This window comes from Chlorocebus sabaeus, chromosome 9 (genome assembly GCF_047675955.1).
Source record: "Chlorocebus sabaeus isolate Y175 chromosome 9, mChlSab1.0.hap1, whole genome shotgun sequence".
NCBI classification, from domain to species: domain Eukaryota; kingdom Metazoa; phylum Chordata; class Mammalia; order Primates; family Cercopithecidae; genus Chlorocebus; species Chlorocebus sabaeus.
In genome coordinates this window covers 122,567,462-122,587,951 of record NC_132912.1, presented here as the reverse complement: position 1 = coordinate 122,587,951, position 20,490 = coordinate 122,567,462, and the positions used below count along the sequence as shown (strand labels likewise).

Sequence of the window (20,490 nt, the reverse complement as noted above, 5' to 3'; positions counted from 1 at the left end):
AACCACTAAAAAAAAAAAAAAAAAAATCAGTCCTATGACTTTATAGTCATTTTCCATATAAAGAAATGACGTAGGTTAAGTTCCAAATAGGTAGTAAAATAATAGAACCATAGAAATTCAAAAGATGGAAGGATCATCAAAGAGCATGTTAATAACAATAAAAATAAGACAGCCACCCTGTCATCTAATTTTTCTAATTAGAAAACCTCTGTAAAATTAATTTGATCAATAAATTAAAATTAATAAAACAAGTACAATTTTCCAGTTGTTCTAGTTTTAAATGCTTTTTAGTTGTTGCCTTGTTTTGTATTGTTAAAAATTTTTGCTGTTTAGTGTTTAATGAGACTTTAGTGTGTATGTTTTGCCTCATCTCTTTAGATGACAAGGCCTGGGAAGAAAGTAAGCTATTACTTGGTGCTAAGCTTTGCATGCATTATTTCATCCTTACTCCAACCCTATGAGGAAGGTATTATTACCTCCATTTTAGAAATGAAGAAAACAAAGGATCAGAAAAATTAACAAAATCACTCACGCTCAGAAGGCTGAGGCGGGAGGATAGCTTGAGCCCAGGAGTTTGAGACCAGCAGTGGGAAACACAGCAAGATCCCATCTCAAAATAAACAAACAAATAAAACCAAATAAAAATTGCTCATTAATATGCAGTTAATGAATGGTTGAGCTGAGAATTTGTCAGAACTTAACCAGTTTTTGCACCAGGAAAACCTTAAATATCCATTTTAAAACTGAAAGCCCTTCATCCTAGGAACTTAGTCCCAGGAAAACCAGGATGGTCACTTAGCCTAATGTGGACTTAAGCTCAACTCTGACTGACTCCTAAGTCTGGGTTTCCATCAGCTCCCTTACTGTGCCCTAGGTAGGGAGCAAACTAGCTTACCTAACCATAGCAGTATCAACATTTTCTACAACATAAACAAGCTGGTCACACCACGAGTTTTAGTTTTTCTTGAGTCAGAGGTGAACTTTACCAGTTTGGCTGCTTTATGTTCTACAAAGTTAGCTATCTTCTTTCTGGGTCCAAGGGGTATCCCCATTTCCTTCAGGTCATCAACTGTACACATAAGCTTTAAAAGGAAACAGACAAGCACATTAATCAATCTAGTGATAGAAGAACTGAAATGAGAATATGAAAATCATAAAGAAACCACATCATCTAAAGCAATCTAAGAGCCACTCAACTTTTTAAAAGTTAATTATTTTGTATTTAAATCATGCATTGCTTTAGGCTATAAAATCTTAGGCCTCCACACCTAAATCATTCTATTAATTAGCAGAAAATACATGTATGTTATACAAAATTTCAAAGCTATATATAGTCAAGCATACGATGAAATATCTTCCTTCCACTGCTGTCCCAACCATACAATTCTCCTTTCAGCAGCAACTGTGGAAATTCACTCTTTGAAGAGATGTCTTATGTATGCATAGCACCCCTATATGTTTTTCTCTGTGTGTGTGGTCTGCTATGCACACAGTACTGAACTTTGCTCTCTTCACGTAAATGTATCCTAGAGACAGGTATCTCTGACACTGCTTCATTCGTTCAACAGCTGTAGGGTACTCCATTATGTGGATGCACCATAAATGATTTCACTAGCACACTACTCCTCAACACCAATGGTGTTTCTAATGTTCTGTTATATTGCAAACACTGCGGTGAGTATCCTTGTAGATATTCTTGTGTGAATATTTCTCTATAGGAAATATTCCTGGCGATGAAATTGATGAAGCAAAGGGTAATTTTTATATTCTTAAAGATATTGCCAAACTGCCCTCCAAAGAGTCTGTACCAATTTACAGTCTGACGAACAATATATCACAATGCCTACTTCCCTTCATCCTGGCCACACAGCATATTATCAAACCTCCTATTTTTTCAAACTGGTAAGTTAAAAAAAATCCCATTGTACTTTCAATTTCCATTTCTCTTATGAGTTTCCACATGCAAAGAAACTATTTGATATTTCCTTTTCTGCAAATCACGTTTATATTCTTTGCCTATTTACGTAACACACTGATGTGATGGTCTTTCTGTAACTGATTTGTAGAAGCTTTGAATATTAATGAAGTAAGCCCTCTGTCTATAATGTGTGTTGCAAATGTATCACTGGCCTTTAGATGTTGTTTATGGTGTCTACTGTTACACAATTGTTTTCTTTGATGGCTTCTGGATTTTGCATCATACTCAGAAAAGCCTTTCAGATTATAAAAAATATTCTTCTGTGTTTTTCAATTTTTTAAACCGTTTCAGTCTTTGTCTACTCTGGAATGTATTTTGATATAAAAGTGTTTATTCTTAATTTTCAATCTATACACAAGAAAAACAATTTCAAACAAAGTGAAGCAAACTATGATCAGTACCAGAGATTCCATATCAATCTTTTCCTTTTCAAAAGTGCTAAAGTATTCAGAGAGGCTAAGTGCTTCCAGAGTTTCTTGCAAAGTTAGGACTTCTTCATTTTCAACATCAAGGTCACATGACTCATCCAAAGTCAGCTTTGGCTCTTCAGGCAACTTTAAAAAAAGTATGAAAAATATTACAAGCTCAGAAAAACTCCCATATAACAACTCCTTATCTACGAAAAATCTGAAACAATTTTGCTTTATAGACAAATCATAATTTTAGGTACAGTACTTTGCCATTCAAAGTTTGAATGTTCTGGCCAGGCCCAGTGGCTCAGGCCTGTAATCCCAGCACTCTGGGAGGCTGAGACAGGCACATCACCTGAGGTCAGGAGTTGAAGACCAGCCTGGCCAACATGGTGAAACCCCGTCTCTACCAAAAACACAAAAATTAGCCAGGCGTGGTGGCAGGCACCTGTAATCCCAGCTACTTGGGAGGCTGAGGCAGGAGAATCACTTGAACCCAAGAGACAGAGGTCGCAGTGAGCCAAGATACCATTGCACTCTAGCCTGAGTGACAAGAGCGAAACTCTGCCTCAAAAAAAAAAAATTTTGAATATTCTGAAAAGTATATAAATTTAATAAATCACTCATGTCTCCATTTCCTATAATTTACATTTTTAAAAATCATAAACTTTCATATTTAAATTTATAATCCATAAAGAAGAGGAGTGAGAAACTCAAATAAAGAGCCACATGATTCCATTCCATTTCTAAACCTCAGTGTACTTTAATATGTAAAACCAGTTTCAGGGCTGGACACGGTAGCTATTTTATTTGGGCCTATAACTGTACTCTGAATTTGGGGACTCTCTGAAGAGTTATTGATCCCAGCACTTTGGGAGGCCAAGGCAGGAGGATCGCTTGAGGCCAGGAGAGAACTCAAGACTAGCCCAAGCAACCAAGCAAGCCTTCGTTAAAACAAAAAAACAAACAAACAAACGTTTCAGGAAACAGTTCAGACTTTCGAAAACTGTTCAGCTCCATAGACTCTAAATCAAAATGTTAATTGGCCATGTACAGACATACCTGCTTTTCCTGAAAATGTAGCTGCTTCACAACTCCATTAGCAACAGCAAGAGGTCCAGGACACTTTGATAAATTCAAATCTTTTTGATTAGACAGGATGTCAAACAATATTAAAGAACCTAAGAAAAAGAAACATTTTGCCTTATAATGTAGTAGGTGCTTTTATAACACTAAATAAATTCTTTTTTCAATGTCTATAGTCAAAAGTCATACAGAAGTCACGTTACTCAAGACATGATAATTAATAATTTTATCAAACAGCAGAATAAATTAAAATACGTAGCATTCCCTAGGTAATACTAGAGATGAATATAGAAAAGGCAGAACCTAAACTCAAAGCATTCATTTCTACCCTTTCTGAAACTTAAAATCTATAATTCTTAATTTTGCATTAACAATATCACCTATACTGAAACCAGTTATAACTCAACAAAAATTCTATTTAAAATGTGAATATTTGACAGTTTTACCTAAACTGTGACCAGCAACAGAGACACCTCCTTTGAAGTCTGGGTTCCGACTCATAAACAGTGCATGCAGACGGTTTATCTCCATTCCTACTTTTTCCACAATTGTCTGACAGTAGGTAGGGCTGTTATAAAATAAAATATCTAGCAAAGTTTCATTGGTAAAGTGACGAAATCGACCAATACTTGGCAAAGTGATTTTCTTAATATTCCTGTTTAAAAAGAAAAATACAGCACATTCAGTCAACATCTACCTTAAATTTACAGATTTTTTAAAGTTTAGATTTTTGACTCCTGAAAATACACTAAGAAAACCCCACAGACTAAATATGAGTTGTTTCTGTAGACAGTCATTATAAATAAATCAAGATAGGCCAGATGCGGTGGCTCACATCTGCAATCCCAGCACTTTGGGAGGCCGAGGTGGGTGGATCACTTGAGGTCAGGAGTTCAAAACCAACCAAGCCAACATGGCGAAACCCCGTCTTTACTAAAAATACACAAATTAGCCAAGTGTGGTGGTGTACATCTGTAATCCCAGCTACTCAGGAGGGTGAGGCAGGAGAATTGCTTGAACCTAAAAGACAGAGAGGTTGTAGTGAGCCGAGATTGTACCACACTGCACTCCAGTCTAGGCGACAGAGCAAGATTCCATCTCAAAAAAAAATTCTTTTGTAATCAAAAGTTAGCCACACGTCATAGCACGCACCTGTAGACCCAGCTGTTTGGGAGGCTGAAGAATGAGTATTGCTTGAACCCAGGAGGTGGTGGTTGCAGTGAGGCGAGATTGTGCCACCACACTCCAGCCTGGGCAACAGAGCGAGACTCCACCTCGAAAAAAAATTAAAAATATAAAGATAAAGCCAAAAAAATGTGTGCTGCCATATGTGGTGGCTCATGCCTATAATCCTAGCACTTTGAGAGGCTAGGGGCAGGAGGATCGCTTGAGCTCAGGAGATCAAGACCAGCTTGAGCAACACAGTGAGACTCCATCTCTACAAAAAATTTAAAAATTAGCCAGGCAAGGCGGCTTGTGCCTGTAGTCCCAGCTACTTGGGAGACTGAGGTGGGAGGACCACTTGAGCCCAGGAGACCAAGGCCACAGTGAGCCATGATCATGCCAGTGTGCTCCAGAGCCTGGGTGACAGTGAGATGTTGTCTCAAAAATAATTTCTTTTTTTTTTTTTTTTTAAGCTATTTGTGCTTATAACTATACTATGAATCATGGGATTCTCTGAAGAGTCAGTTGCTATATAAGTCATATGCAAAGATTTCTATTTTATTTTTAAAGAAGGAAGATTACTCTTCCATTTTTCTTCCAGTTAACTGCAAATCTGGACACCTGACAAAACTTGTGGGTCAAAAGGACTAAAGAGAATATCAAACAGAAAAAACAGGGCTACATGGAATGAAAAATCTTTCCAAATTTGAGAATGACCAAAATGAAATTTAGGAATACACACAAAGAAAACACCCTTAAAATAGGGCCTAACATAGATAAAATGCTGTTGTAGAAATAGTTTTATTAAACTATGTACCCTGAAACATTACGGCGTTCACTAAAATCTAGACAGGTGCCAGCATAACTATTACCTGTATTTATGATTCTCAGTTGGGAGCATTCAAAATTGAGCAGAGTATTGTTAATTGTCACAGTGCCTGGTGAGCACTGCTAGTACTGAGTGGTCTTTACCCTAAGGAAGTTAAGTGGTCTGCACTGCAACAGCAAAGAACTGTCCCGACGAGAGCATCTCCAATGAGAAACAATATTCTGAATCTGTGGTTCTCAGTCAGGGTGATTTTTACCCTCCAGGGGACATCTGGCAATTTCTGGAGACATTTTTGGTTGGGTGGAAAGGCCATTAGGCATCTTACTGTATAAAGGACAGCCCCCTGTCTAAACCGCTACAGATTAAAATTGTATTTTAAAACCAGCTAAAATTTCTTAGATTCTCTTAAATATTTACAAGAGGAATGCACACACACAGAGAGAAAAGTAGTGTGCAAACTTTACAGCCAATATTTAATCATATGTCAGAAGTATACAATTTTAAAAGACATTGATTGAAGCTACAATAAACTATTTCATATTATGGTTTAAATTTTAAATTTAAATTTGACTGATTTGAAAAACAAGTTATCAAAATCCACAAACCTGTCAACACCTGTGGCGTCCCCACCCAAAGAACTATGCCAATGAACTGGAAGGAACTCCACTCTGCTTATTTTCCCGTCATCTGAAGATTTCTTGAAATGTGTCTGCAGCAATTTGAGAGAAACCACCCTAAAATCATCCACTTCAAGAAAAAGAAAAAAAAAATAAATTAAATTCTCCTAGCTTGATAGCTAGTCAGCAGTTACCTCAAACATGCCAGTATTTTTAATAACATAAAGATACGTTATTTTAAGAAAAAAAATGAGGATAAGAGAATTAGTAAAATTTTTAAAAAAGAAAGGAATAAGTAACTTTTGGGAAGCTCTTTTCAACTTTCCATTATTGCAGAGGAATAGATACTTGGGATGAATCAGTTCAACTACCACTGCTGGGAGGAGGCAGCACGGCACCTTGGGGAAAGGCTCTGGAATCACACTGCCAGCTCCAGGTTCCAGGCCCTACTGACTGTGAGAAGGGAGAGTTTCTCTCACCCCCACCCCTACCTACCTCTTCACCCCCAACCCCCACTGCCCTGGGCCTCAGTTCCTCATTAGTCACAGTAGCGGCAATAACAGTGACAGCGCCTATACCCCAAAGGTTTATTTGTGAGGGTCAAATGACAAGACATCCAAGATACTTGGCATATACCAAATATTCAATAAATACCAACTATTATTATATAGACATAAAAATAAAACTTCAAAAATTTAAGTCAGCCAGGCAGATTCACGTTTCCATTAAACAACTTCTCCCAACTCGCTGACTATAAATCCCTTCAGTGCAGAGGTGCTCCTCGCTGCTGCAGGTGCTCAGGCAAAGGCTGTCAGCAAGATCCCTTCTAATTCCTCAGAGTCTGGGATTTTATGAGTCACATGTGTCACAAGAGCAAATCAAGCACAACTTAGTATTTCCCACTGACCATTTAAATCTTCTCTTACAGCCCCCTCAGCAAGTAGTACACAGCTGGGAACTATCCTAAAAACGAATACTCCAAAGCCCTTCTATTAGTTCTCAGATCATCCCATGAAATACAATATGCCCAACACTTACCACACTCAATAATGCTCCTAAAGCGTAAGTCACACACAGGTCCAATGCCATGCACCACGAACACCAAATGGTCAACTTGAGGCATCTCCCCTATTAAAAAAATTTTTAAACATACATAAAAGATGGCAATTTGTTTGGATTTTCCCAATGGCAATATTCTAGATATCTTTTTTGTCATCACAAACTTGCCAAAGAAATTCATGACCCTTCAAAGAGAATAAGCCTCATTACCTCTGTCAAATTAGAGGAACAGTTTGTCCCTCTCAGCAAATAAAAGTGAACTAGAACAAGAGGTGAAGGCAGCAGGCTCTCTCTCTTCCCAGATGCTATTAGCACATGATGAATAGCAGGTTTGTATCTACGGAGGCTCCACAACCTTGTGAGGCTTCACAACTCCCCAGGACACTAAGCCCCACATGGTGATTACTCAGATTTCATAATGAGAATTGATTTATAATAAACATACATTTTACATACACTTCAATAAACATGGAGTATACGTAATTGTAAAAATAAAATCCATTCTTAAATAATAGTATAGAAGAAACCAAAGCATATACACTAAAGCAGGCAACGGCAAACAATGGCCCACAGGTCAAATCCTACCCACTACCTGTTTTGTTTATTTTGTTTTGTTTTTGAGACAGAGTTTCGCTCTTCTTGCCTGGGCTAGAGTGCAATGGCACGATTTCGGTTCCCTGCAACCTCTGCCTCCCAGGTTCAAGCGATTCTCCTGCCTCAGCCTCCCAAGTAGCTGGGATTACAGGCACCTGCCACCATGCCCGGCTGATTTTTATATATGTATTTTTTTTAGTAGAGACAGGGTTTCACCATGTTGGCCAGGCTGGTCTCGAACTCCTGACCTCAGGTGATCCACTTGCCTCGGCCTCCCAAAGTGCTGGGATTACAGGCATGAGTCACCAGTCCCAGCCACCTGTTTTTATAAATAAAGTTTTTTACAAAAGTGAAACCATTCAAGGAAAAACATAAAAATAAATAAAGTTTTATGGGCTGGGTGTGGTGGCTCACGCCTGTAATTCCAGCACTTTGGGAGGCTGAGGCACGTGGATCACTTGAGGTCAGGAGTTCAAAACCAGCCTGGCCAACATGTCAAAACCCTGTCTCTACTAAAAATACAAAAATTAGCCAGGTGTGGTGGTGGGTGCCTGTAATCCCAGCTACTCGGGAGGCTGAGACACAAGAATCGCTTGAACCCAGTGGGTGGAAGTTGCAGTGAGCCCAGATCACACCACTGCACTCTAGCCTGGGAAACAGAGTAAGACTCCGTTTTTTTAAAGAAAAAAAAAAAAAAAGTTTTATGGAACATGGATATGCCCATTTGTTTACATACAGTCTTCAGTTGATTTCACACAACAATGGCAAAGCTGAGTAGCTGTAACAGAGACCATATAGCCTGCAAAGCCTATCTGCTATCTGACCCTTTACAGAAAAAGTCTACAATCCCCGCACCAGAGTAACACAAACCAGCGAGGTGTAAAAACACAAGCTTAAAAGCATTGCCAAACCTTAGTTCCAACCAGCAAAGTGCTTCTCCACAACAAAACATATTTTAGAATCTATGCTATGTGGTTGATGTATTTTAACAGAATTTCAAATTTAAAGATAAAGATATATCTGTATGTCCTCACTCATATGTAGGAGCTACAGAAGTTTATCTCACAGAGGTAAGAGCAGAATGATGGCTACCAGAGCCTGGGAAGGGTCGAGGGGAAGTAAAGATAAAAAGAGGTTAATTAATGGGTACAACCATACAGGTATGTTGAAGGAATAACTTCTGTTAGATAGCACAGTAGGGTGACAACAGTTAAAAATAATTTATTGTATATTTCAAAATACCCAGGAGAGGCAGGGTGCAGTGGCTCACACCTATAATCCCAGCACTTTGGGAAGCTGAGGTAGGTGGATGACTTGAGGCCAGGAGTGTGAGACTAGCCTGGCCAACACGTGAAACCACATCTCTTCTAAAAATCTAAAAATTAGCCAGGCGTGGTGGTACACGCCTATAATCCCAGCTACTCGGGAGGCTGAGGCAGGAGAATCGCATGAACCTGGGAGGTGGAGGTTGTAGTGAGCCGAGATCACGCCACTGTACTCCAGCCTGGGCAACAGAGTGAGACCCTGTCTGAAAAAAGAAAAAGAAAAGAAAAAAAAGAAAAAGAAAAAGAAAAATACCTAGGAGAAAAGACCTGAAATGTTCCCAACACAAAGAAATGATGAATGTTTGAAGTGATGGACATACTACTTACTTCAATTTCATCATTACATTTATCAAAATATCAGGTGTACCCCATTAATATGTATAATTATTATGCATCAAATAAAAAATAAAGATACAAAAGTAATAAAATCAAAAAGAAAGATACGGCCAGGCACAGTGGCTCACGCCTATAATTTCAGCACTTTGGGAGGCCGAGGCAGGCAAACGGCTTGAGCTCAGGAGTTCGAGAAAAGCCTGGGCAACATGGCAAAACTTCATCTCTACAAAAAATAGGAATATTAGCTGGGACTGGTGGTACATGCCTTTCATCCCAGCTACTCAGGAGGCTGAAGTGGGAGGATCACTTGAGTCCAGGAGGTTGAGGCTGTAGTGAGCCGTGTTCATTCACAACACAGCACTCCAGCCTGAGTGACAGAATGAGACCCTATCTCAAAAAAAAAAAAAAAAGGATATGCGCCAAACTGGCTGATTTCTGCATGCTATGGCCGCTGTGGCAGGGACTTCTAATAACTGTGTTTCTTTCTTCATCATTCTAAAGAATGATGCTAAAATGGAGAGGACTAAAACAGACCTCAGTTCTAAACAAACTATACACACCGTCAGGAATTTCATCAAGGTTATCGTCAATTCCACGCTTTACAACCCTGGGCCTTGTCTGTCCATCTTGCGTGGTCCCCCATTCATCTGGCACTGAGGACGGCTGGAACTGAACAATAACCTTCAAGATGCAACAGAATTATGACAAAGCTCATTAACAAATTCTTTTCCACTACAGGCTAAGTAGTTTAATACATAATAAGCTACACCTCAGAGTATGGAGACTTATAAATTATTAGTACTGTTCCCCCAAAACAATTTTAAAGGAGTCTTGCTAGTGTTCACTAACCACCAAAATTAAGCAAATCGGTATCTTTCTAATGCTTATGTTGAAAATTATACAATTAAATCAGAAGTATTACACCTTGATTTAAAAACTTATAACACAGGCCAGGTATGGTGGCTCATACCTGTAATCCCAGCACTTTGAGAGGCCGAGGTGGGAGGATCACCTAAGCCCAGGAGCTCAAGACAAGCCTGAGCAATATGGTGAGACCGTCTCCACAAAAAATTTAAAAATTAGCCAGGCATGGTGGTGCATGCCTGTGGTCCCAGCTTCTCAGGAGGCCAAGGCAGAAGGATCACTTGACCCCAGGAGGTCAAGGCTGCAATGAGCTGTGTTTGTGCTACTGCACTCCGGCCTGAGCAACAGAGCAAAATCCTGTCTCAAAAAAAACCCAAAAATAAACAAAAATAAAAGCTAAATAAAACTCCAGGTTTACACAAAAGAAATCAAGGACAGACCCGGTGCAGTGGCTCATGCCCGTAATCCCAACACTTTTGAGACGCCAAGGTAGGAGGACCGCTTGAGCTCAGGAGTTCCAGAGAAGCCTGGGCAACAAAGTTAGAGACCTTGTCTCTACAAAAAATAATCATAATAAAATAAAATAAAAACAAAAAAAGAAATCAAGGACAAGTAACCTGCAACTGAGGAGTCTTTGTCTTATAAAAACATGTAAAGCAAAATCCTTTAAATACTAAGATTCCCAATAAAATAAAATTTCAATTTCAACGACAAAAACATAATGACAAAACCCTACCACTTTTTAGGAAATACATTCTGTTAAACCAACTGTATTAAATTCAGCCCTGTACCACATAGAAAATTTTCTTTAAAAAAAAAAAAAAAAAGAATATATATTGATGTAGTATGCAAAATATTTGTCTTAAAAAAAAAGAAAAGGTTAGCCAGGCGCGTTGGCTCACACCTGTAATCTCAGCACTTTGGGAGGCGGAGGCAGGAGGAAGGCTTGAGCCCAAGAGTTCCAGACCAGCCTGGGCAAGACAGCAAGACCCCATCTCTGCAAAAAAATCTTAAAAACTGGCCAAGCAAGGTGGCGCAGGAAAGCTGAGGCAGGAGGATCCCTTGAGCTCAGAGTTCGAGGATGCAGCAAGTTGTGATTGGCCACTGCACTGCAGCCTGGGTAAGAGTGAGACCCTGTCTCTTAAAAAAACAAAAAGACTGGCCGGGTGCGGTGGCTCAAGCCTGTAATCCCAGCACTTTGGGAGGTCGAGACGGGCGGATCATGAGGTCAGGAGATCGAGACCATCCTGGCTAACACGGTGAAACCCCGTTTCTACTAAAAAAAATACAAAAAAAAACTAGCTGGGCGTGGTGGCAGGCGCCTGTAGTCCCAGCTACTCGGGAGGCTGAGGCAGGAGAATGGCGTAAACCCGGGAGGCGGAGCTTGCAGTGAGCTGAGATCCAGCCACTGCACTCCAGCCTGGGCGACAGAGCGAGACTCCATCTCAAAAAAAAAAAAAAACCACAAAAAGATTAAGAGTGGTTACTATGTAGAGGAGAAATGAGGAAGGCAGAGATAGGAGGCTTTTATTTTTCATTTAATGTCCTTTTAAACTGTTTACATTTTGTTGGCATATGAATGTTTTTATTTTTATTTCAGTATCAATAAGGACTACAGAAGTAGTTGGATTATAAGTTTTTTAATATACTTTTCTATTAAAAAAATGAATAAATAAAAAGCCTATGTTCTCAGAAACTACGGTGTTCTAAACCCCATGCCAGATGCTTTTGCATAAATTACCTCACTTCATCTAAAATATGACCCTGGGAGATCATTATTGCAGGTGAGGAACTTGGAGCTCAGAGAAATTAAGGTTGGCAAATGAAAGAATCAGAACACCAGCAATCAATATTTTTTTAAAAACAAGATAAATTCATAAAGACAAGAAAAAGAAAAAGAAAAAGGACACATTTTTACTTGAAAGGTTAGAGCAAACCACATCAAGCGCAGACAGGCATACTACAGCCCACAGGAAAAATCTGGCCCACCATCTGTTTTTATGAATAAAGATTCATTGAAAATATCATACCCATTGGTTTATACATTGTCTCTGGCTGCTTTCACACAGTGGCAGAGCTGGTGGCTGCAACAGGGAACAGGTAACTTGCAAAGCCTTAAATATTTTGTCTCTGGCTCTTTATAGAAAAAGCTTGCCAACTTCTGATCAAGTGATAAAAATTATCAAGCAACTTCTACAGTGCATACTAAACTCCAGTTATCATGTTGCCATAAACAGAAACTTCATAAGAAATACTAACTTTATTTATTTATTTAGACAGAGTCTTGCTCTGTCACCCAGGCTGGGGTGAGCGTGATCACAGCTCACTACAATCTCAAACTCTTGGGCTCAAGTGATCCTCCCATTTCAGCCTCCCGAGTAGCTAGACAGGTGCACACCACTATACTCAGCTAATTTTTGTAGAGATAGAGTCTCTTTGTTGCCCAGGCTGGTCTCAAACTCCTAGCCTCAAGCAATCTTCCCACTTTGGCTTCCCAAAATGCTGGGATTACAGTTGTGAGCCACCATATCCAGCCTGAGAAAAATTTACTTTTTATTTTGAGATGAGGTCTTGCTCTGTCACCCAGGCTGGAGGGCAGTGGGGCACAATCATGACTCACTGCAGCCTCAATCTCCCAGGTTCACGTAATCCTCCCACCTCAGCCTCTCGAGTAGCTGGAACTACAGGCACGTGCCACTATGCCCAGCTAATTTTTCTTTTTTTTTTTTTTTTGAGACGGAGTCTCGCTCTGTCGCCCAGGCTGGAGTGTAATGGCCGGATCTCAGCTCACTGCGAGCTCTGCTTCCCGGATTTACGCCATTCTCCTGCGTCAGCCTCCCGAGTAGCTGGGACTATTGGCGCTCGCCACCTCGCCTGGCTAGTTTTTTGTATTTTTTTAGTAGAGACGGGGTTTCACCGTGTTAGCCAGGATGGTCTCGATCTCCTGACCTCATGATCCGCCCGTCTCGGCCTCCCAAAGTGCTGGGATTACAGGCTTGAGCCACCGCGTCCGGCCCTGCCCAGCTAATTTTTCTATTTTTTATAGAGACAGGGTTCTGCTGTCCCCCTGGCTCAAGCATTCCACCTGTCTCAGCCTCTCACAGGCGTGAACCTCGCCCTACGAAAAATCTGTGTTTTTGTTTCTATGATCAATGTGAATCATAGAAACATATTTGTTTCTATAAGAAACTATTTTAAAAGCAATGCATTTGTTATAAAAACATTCCCACTGTAGAAGTTACTAAAAATGAACAATTTATCAAACACGTACAGAAAATATTAAAATGAACTTAATACCTTAATATTTTAAATAGCATCATTACCTTTGGATTGTGCATAACAATTGTCTCTCCACTTGGAAACTCTAATCTTCGGTGCCACTGATTAGTGGTTACAGCTTTTTTATATTCAGCCTATAATGGGGGAAACAACATATATTCTAATACGACAAATTTACACCATATTGAAAGTATGGAGAAAAATGATAACTATAATCGTGATAAAAATAACAGTAATAGCAGTTCTCATCTCCTGACTGGTTAACATTATTTTTTATCACCTTATACATATCGTTCAAGTAATTACTCTCAATCACTCCTAAATAATAGGATCCCCATTATATAATGAAGAAAACCAAGTTTTAGGCAGTCTGTTCATTTCCTAGGGCTGCATTAACAAAGTACCACAAACAGAGTGACTTGGAAAACTGGATCCAAGACCCCTCAAAGATACTAAAATCCCTGGTGTTCAAGTCCTTTATATAAAATAGCACTGTTTTTGCACAAAACCTACATACATCCTCCCTTATATTTTAAATCCTCTCTAGATTACTTAGAATAACTAATAAAATGTAGATGGGATATCAATAGTTACACTGTAATTTTTATTTTTTATTTTCTTGAGACAGAGTCTTGCTCTGTTGCCCAGGCTGGAGTACAGTGGTGCAATCTCTGCTCACTGCAACCTCCGCCTCCCGGGTTCAGGCGATTCTCCTGCCTCAGCCTACCGAGTAACTGGCATTACAGGCAATGCACCACCACATCTGGCTAATTTTTGTATTTTTAGTAGAGACAAGGTTTCACCACATTGGCCATGCTGGTCTCAAACTCCTGACTTGAGATGATCCGCCCGCCTCAGCCTCCCAAAAGTACTGGGATTACAGGCGTGAGCCACCGTGCCTAGCCTGTGTTATTTTTATTGTTGTTGTTTTCTAAATATTTTCAGAGTATTTGGTTGAATCCGCAGATGTGGAACCTGTGGATACCGAGGGCCAATCACACTATTCTAGTTTCTATAAAGCACAAGTCTGAGGACCTCTTGAGGAGAGATTCAACACAAAGGCGGGGCCTCTGGCATATCCACAAGTCCTTTTTTTTTGCTCATTTCTTTTTTTAATTGACAAGTAAAAATTGTTAAAGTCTCTTTTTAAAACTAGTGACAGTGAGTATTTGACAACCATGTGAAAATAGAAGTATTTCCTTTTCTGTCTTGGACAATCATTCAGTAACAATTCCTCTTCATCAGTCTTCTGTACTTTTGTGTTTTTTTTGAGGTGGAGTCTCACTCTGTCACCCAGGTTGGAGTGCAATGGCATGATCTCAGCTCACTGCAACCTCCACCTCCCGGGTTCAAGCGATACTCCTGCCTCAGCCTCCTGAGTAGCTGGGATTACAGGCAGGCATAACCATACCGGGCTAATTTTGTATTTTTAGTAGAGACGAGGTTTCACCATGTTGGCCAGGCTGCTCTCGAAATCCTGACCTCAAGCGATCAGCCCGCCTCAGCCTCCAAAGTGCTGGGATTACAGGAGTGAGTCACCATGCCCAGCCTAGCCTTCTGTACTTCTGACCCTTCTCTTCGATTAAAAAAAAAAAAAAAAACTTTAAATATAATTTATAATTTCTAAAAGCAAGGCCACAAACAACAATGATTAAAGAAAGAAAACTTTCACCATCTTAAAAATTATTTTCAGGCCAGGTGTGGTGGCTCACACCTGTAATCCCAGCACTTTGGGAGGCCAATGCCGGTGGATCACCTGAGGTCAGGAGTTCAAGACCATCCTGATCAGTGTGGTGAAACCCTGACTCTACTAAAACACAAAAATTAGCTGGGCATGGTGGCAGGCACCTGTAATCCCAGCAACTCGGAAGGCTGAGGCAGGAGAACCACTTGAATCCAGGAGGCAGAGGTTGCAGTAAGCTGAAATCGTGCCACTGCACTCCACCCTGGGGGACAGAATGAGACCTTGTTTAAAAAATAAAGAATTTTCACTTCTTCATATTCCCTTTCAATTCACAGCTTTATAGTAAGTATTATCTGGTAAAGATTCCACATTCCATTGTCGAAATGGTCTTGGTTATCCTTGACATTTCGATCTTCCACAAAAAAGTTAGAAGCAGTTTACAAATTTTACCAAAAAACAAAAAATCCTGATGTGAATTTTGATTGGGATTGCCTAAAATTTATCAGATAATTTGGGAAGAATTGATATCTTTTATGATAGTGCCTACTTGAATATAATGTTTAGCTCCGTTTCTTTTTTTTTCTGAGACAAGGTCTTGTTCTGTCGCCCAGGCTAAAGTGATGTGGCACCATCACAGTTCACTGCAGCCTCAAGATCCCAGGCTCAAGCAATCCTCCTGCCTCTGCCTCCCGAGCAGCTAAGACCACAGGCATGAGCCACCACGCCCAGCTAATTTGTGTGTGTGAATTTTTTGTAGAGACAGGGTTTTGCTGTGTTGTCCAGGCTGGTCTAGAACTCCTGAGCTGAAGCAACCCACCTAGCTTGGCCTCCCAGAGTGCTGGGATCACAGGCAGGAGCCACCACGCCCAACCTAGTTCCATTTGTTGAGGTCGCCTTTTACATTCTTCAATTCTGTTTTGTAGTTTATCTCCATAAAGTTCACAGGTACTTTGCTTGGACTTTTTCCCTACATTGCCTGTAGTTTTATAGATATATAGTCTCTCTGTTACAAATACATAGTATCTTCTTTTTCGATTTTTAGTTGGTTATTTCCATGGCACAGGAATGTCACTAATTTACGTATGTTAATTTTATATACACGGACTTGCAAAAAACTCTTGTATTGGTGCTAATAATATTTCTAGAGGTTCTGCTGATTTTCCACGTAGACAATCACGTCTTCATCAAATTAAAGGTATTCTCTGTCTCCAACCCTTCCGTTGTTTTATCTTAGTGCTCTGACAGGACAGGATCACCAACAGGATGCTGAGCAATATGTATCTTGTTCCCTTTCTATTACTGGCTTTCTCACTTCCTAACCTTCTGTGCCTCTTCCCTGATCTGGTTTGAGTTTCCTGGAAGAAGCTGAACAAAAGCTAAGGTCTCCCTAGGTAGCCATGTGTTGCTGCAATGGTCGGTATGTGGATATCTATTCTGCCTGAAAGTCTATGTCACCCATATAAAATCAAATAAAGATAAAATGTAGACTTTCAGACACAGATTGGACTTGAAAATATACACTTCAGCTTCAAAATAGTAAAACTAAACATTTAATCTGGGGACTTGACAGCTTCGTAGGGGCCTACCAAAGGTACCAAAAATTACAATATGTCTTTATTTATGTCTAAAATTAAGCTATAGATATCAGCATTCCTTTACATTTTTCTTTATATATACATATATACACGCATATATACACACACACATATATATACACATATATAAATATATGCTTTCTTTTTTTTCTGAGGGAGGGTTTCACTCCCATTGCCCAGGCTGGAATGCAGTGGCATGATCTCAGCTCACTGCAGCCTCGACTTCCCTGGCTCAGGTGATCCTTCCTCCTCAGCCTCCCGAGTAGGTGGGACTACTGACGTGTGCCCCCACGCCTGGCTAGTTTTTGTATTTTTAGTAGAGACATGTTTTCGCCATGTTGGCCAGGCTGTTCTCAAAACTCCTGGCCTCAAGAAATCTGCCCAACTCGGCCTCCCATAGTGCTGGGATTATAGACACGAGCCACCACACCTAGCCAGAAGTTAACTAAAACATTCTGTATCTCATTTCCCATCTATGCAACTGAATTCACTGAACGTATTTCAAATATCTAACATTCAACTCTTAAGTAGTATTAACATAAGCATTTAGCACAATTATACAAAGAAATTGTAGATTTAAGATGGCTAATAAGGCTCATGATACTTCTTCCAATTCTATTTATTTATTTTCACAAATCAGAAGTTAATTTCAAGCCTTTTACTGAATATTAATTTGAAAATGTCCATATGCCTGGCATTTTCTATCAACAACAAATCCCAGCAGCCTAGGTTCTATTGAAGGCTTGACACAAGCACCTTGTTAGATCTGTGATGTACCTCTGTAAACCATATTCCATCTTTAGACACAGATGCCACGATTAGCACCTCATGAGTGATGACACCACTTAAAAAGTAATCTTCTCCGTGAACAGCATCAAGACAAGCTGTCTTGTAAGTAAAGTCAGCTCCACTGTCAATGTTACTCACCAATGTATATAGGACCTACATTTTTTTAAAGAAACTCATAAAGAAATAAAGCTCCCATACCTCTAGTTTTTCACTGAACTCCTCAGTATAGGGAATAAATCGACTATCTGTGTCCCCCTTGTAAAACCAAGTACAGCGTCTCACTTCAGCTGGCTCCTCTTCCCAGTAGGCAGCCTTCCTTATTCGGTCATAGAGGTAAACATCGTAGCGCCCTCCATCCGTGCCAAGAACCACGCTCTCTGGATCTGGCTGAACTAGAGAACAAAATTAACACTTTTCCTGACTGCTGCAAGGCGTATTTTAAAATAATCAATAATCAGCTGGGCGCAGTGGCTCATGCCTATAATCCCAGCACACTGGGAGGCCGAGGCAGGTGGATCACTTGGGGTCAGGAGTTTGAGACCAGCCTGGCCAATGGTGAAACCCCCATCTACTAAAAATACAAAAATTAGCCAGGTGTGGTGGCACATGCTTGTAATTCCAGCTACTTGGGAGGCTGAGGCAGGAGAATTGTTTGAACTCAGGAAGCAGAGGTTGCAGTGAGTCCAGATTGCACCACTGCACTACAGCCTGGGCAGCAGAGTGAGACTCTGTCTCAAGAAAATAAAAATAAAATAACAAATAATGAATATGGTGACTACTCAGTCTTTAAAGACAAAAAACTAAGCTCATTTTTATTTAAAAATAGAAGTTTAAGATTAATCTGTGCTGCTCAAAATTATGACTCTTCTTAAGCACAAAAGAAACAGTCAAGGCAAACTTTAAAAACATAATTCAAAGAACTGATGGATTTTTTAAAAAATCAGAACAATAATATCTACGTAACACAATGTTCCATGGAATATGTTTCTAAAGGCCATTAATAGGTGACTTTTAAGTCCACGATCAAATAATACCAGGATAAACAAAGAAACACGTTTCTACACTGCAGGACTTCTCAAAGCATTAACGCACTCCTGCACACCATCTCTCTCAAGACCTAGATACCGTGAGCAGCATTTCCAAACCTCATCTGACCAGGGAACACTTTTTTCACAGAGCATCTCCAGATCGAGAGTTCCACAGAAAGCCCTTTATAAATGCCCCCATAACTACAAATGAATAAGGGAAACAGAAAAATTGAAACTTGGATTATATGAACTGCTCAAGTTCTCTGATTCAAAATACCTTTAAACTACAAAGTAAATTACTAAAACACTTCTTCAAATACCTTACCCCAGTAACTCAGGACTTTTATTATTATCGTCATCTTAAGGTAGAATCTGGGGTCTATAAGGATCAAAGAATTTGACAGTCACAGAAAATACATCATGGATAAATACTCATTCCTTCTCTTCCTAAAATCAAGTATGAATGATGCATGACCAATGTTTACCTGAATTATAGATTTCTTCAAGATTCAAAGAATCAAACACACTAAAAGGCATCCACAGTTGTTTGTATTCTACCTCCTTGCAGTAAAACCAGTGGGGCTGAACAGGCTCATATTGGTTTTGAAGTAGAAAAGGAGGTGGCACTTGAACAGAGGGAGCCCCAGGTCTGGCAGGTACCTGCTGCTGTGCTGGAGACTGCATTGAAGGAGGAACCTGGAGGGGACGGCAAAGTTAAGACTGTCAGACTTGTCCAAAAGAATTCTGAATATGCTTCACACCCAAACTGATGTTAGTAGTAATTATCCTACACGTATACCTGGACAATTATATAGTGTAATAACTAGACCCCAAAGCAATTTTAAGAAGAATTTTTAAACCTAACAAAACCCCAAATCAAGGATAAATGCTTGAGGGGAAGGATACCTATACCCCATTTATCCTGACGTGATGATTACACATTGCATGTCTGTATCAAAATATCTCATATAACTCGCAAACATATACACCTACTATGTACCTACAAAAATTAAAAATTTAAAAATTTAGAAAAAAATCAATTACCAGGTGAACTAGACCTTCTCACAGAACAAAGTAAACTAACACCTTTATAGAAATCAATCTAGCAATACTTCTTCCATGATTTATTTAACCTTTCCTGTGTGTGTGTGAGGCGGAGTTTCGCTCTTGTTGCCCAGGCTGGAGTGCAATGGCGCAATGCGCAACCTCCGTCTCCCGGGTTCAAGCAATTCTCCTGCCTCAGCCTCCCGAGTAGCTGGGATTACAGGCATGCGCCGCCACACCCAGCTAATTTTGTATTTTCAGTAGAGACAGGGTTTCTCCAGATTGGTCAGGCTGGTTGCAAACTCCTGACCTCAGATGACCTGCCTGCGTTGGCCTCTCAAAGCGTTGGGATTATAGGCGTGAGCCACCACGCCCGGCCTATTGAACCTTTAAAATATGCCTATTCCTTGATCTACTCATTTGATTTCTAAGAATTTATCCTAAAGATAGGATTGCATTGGGAGTTATACCTGATGTAAATGACGAGTTGATGGGTGCAGCACACCAACATGGCACAAGTATACATATGTAGCAAACCTGCACGTTGTGCACATGTACCCTACAACTTGAAGTTTAATAATAATAAATAAATTAAAAAAAAAAAAAAAAAAGAATTATAACAAATAGCCCAGGCATGGTGGCTCACGCCTGTAATCCTGCCACTTTGGGAGGCTGAGGTGGGTGGATTACCTGAGGTCAGGAGTCCGAGACAAGCCGGGCCAACATTGTAAAACTCTGTCTCCACTAAAAATACAAAAATCAGCTGGATGTGGTGGCATGGGCCTGTAATCCCAGCTATTTGGGAGGCT

At 40.0% G+C, this 20,490-nt stretch overlaps 1 protein-coding gene across 2 annotated transcripts in view; it reads right to left on the bottom strand.

The window, feature by feature from the left end:
- SEC23IP (SEC23 interacting protein) overlaps positions 1-20,490 on the bottom strand; it is a 50,298-nt gene that overhangs the window by 20,550 nt on the left and 9,258 nt on the right. For both annotated transcript variants that reach the window (XM_007964265.3, XM_007964264.3), the window contains exons 3-12: positions 19,123-19,333; positions 17,808-18,001; positions 13,586-13,675; positions 9,959-10,079; positions 7,123-7,212; positions 6,073-6,214; positions 3,921-4,129; positions 3,451-3,569; positions 2,380-2,532; positions 987-1,082 (exon numbers count right to left, since the gene is read on the bottom strand). In XM_007964265.3, coding sequence (XP_007962456.1) covers positions 987-1,082; positions 2,380-2,532; positions 3,451-3,569; positions 3,921-4,129; positions 6,073-6,214; positions 7,123-7,212; positions 9,959-10,079; positions 13,586-13,675; positions 17,808-18,001; positions 19,123-19,333 — 1,425 coding nt within the window. The remainder of the gene's footprint in view (positions 1-986; positions 1,083-2,379; positions 2,533-3,450; positions 3,570-3,920; positions 4,130-6,072; positions 6,215-7,122; positions 7,213-9,958; positions 10,080-13,585; positions 13,676-17,807; positions 18,002-19,122; positions 19,334-20,490) is intronic.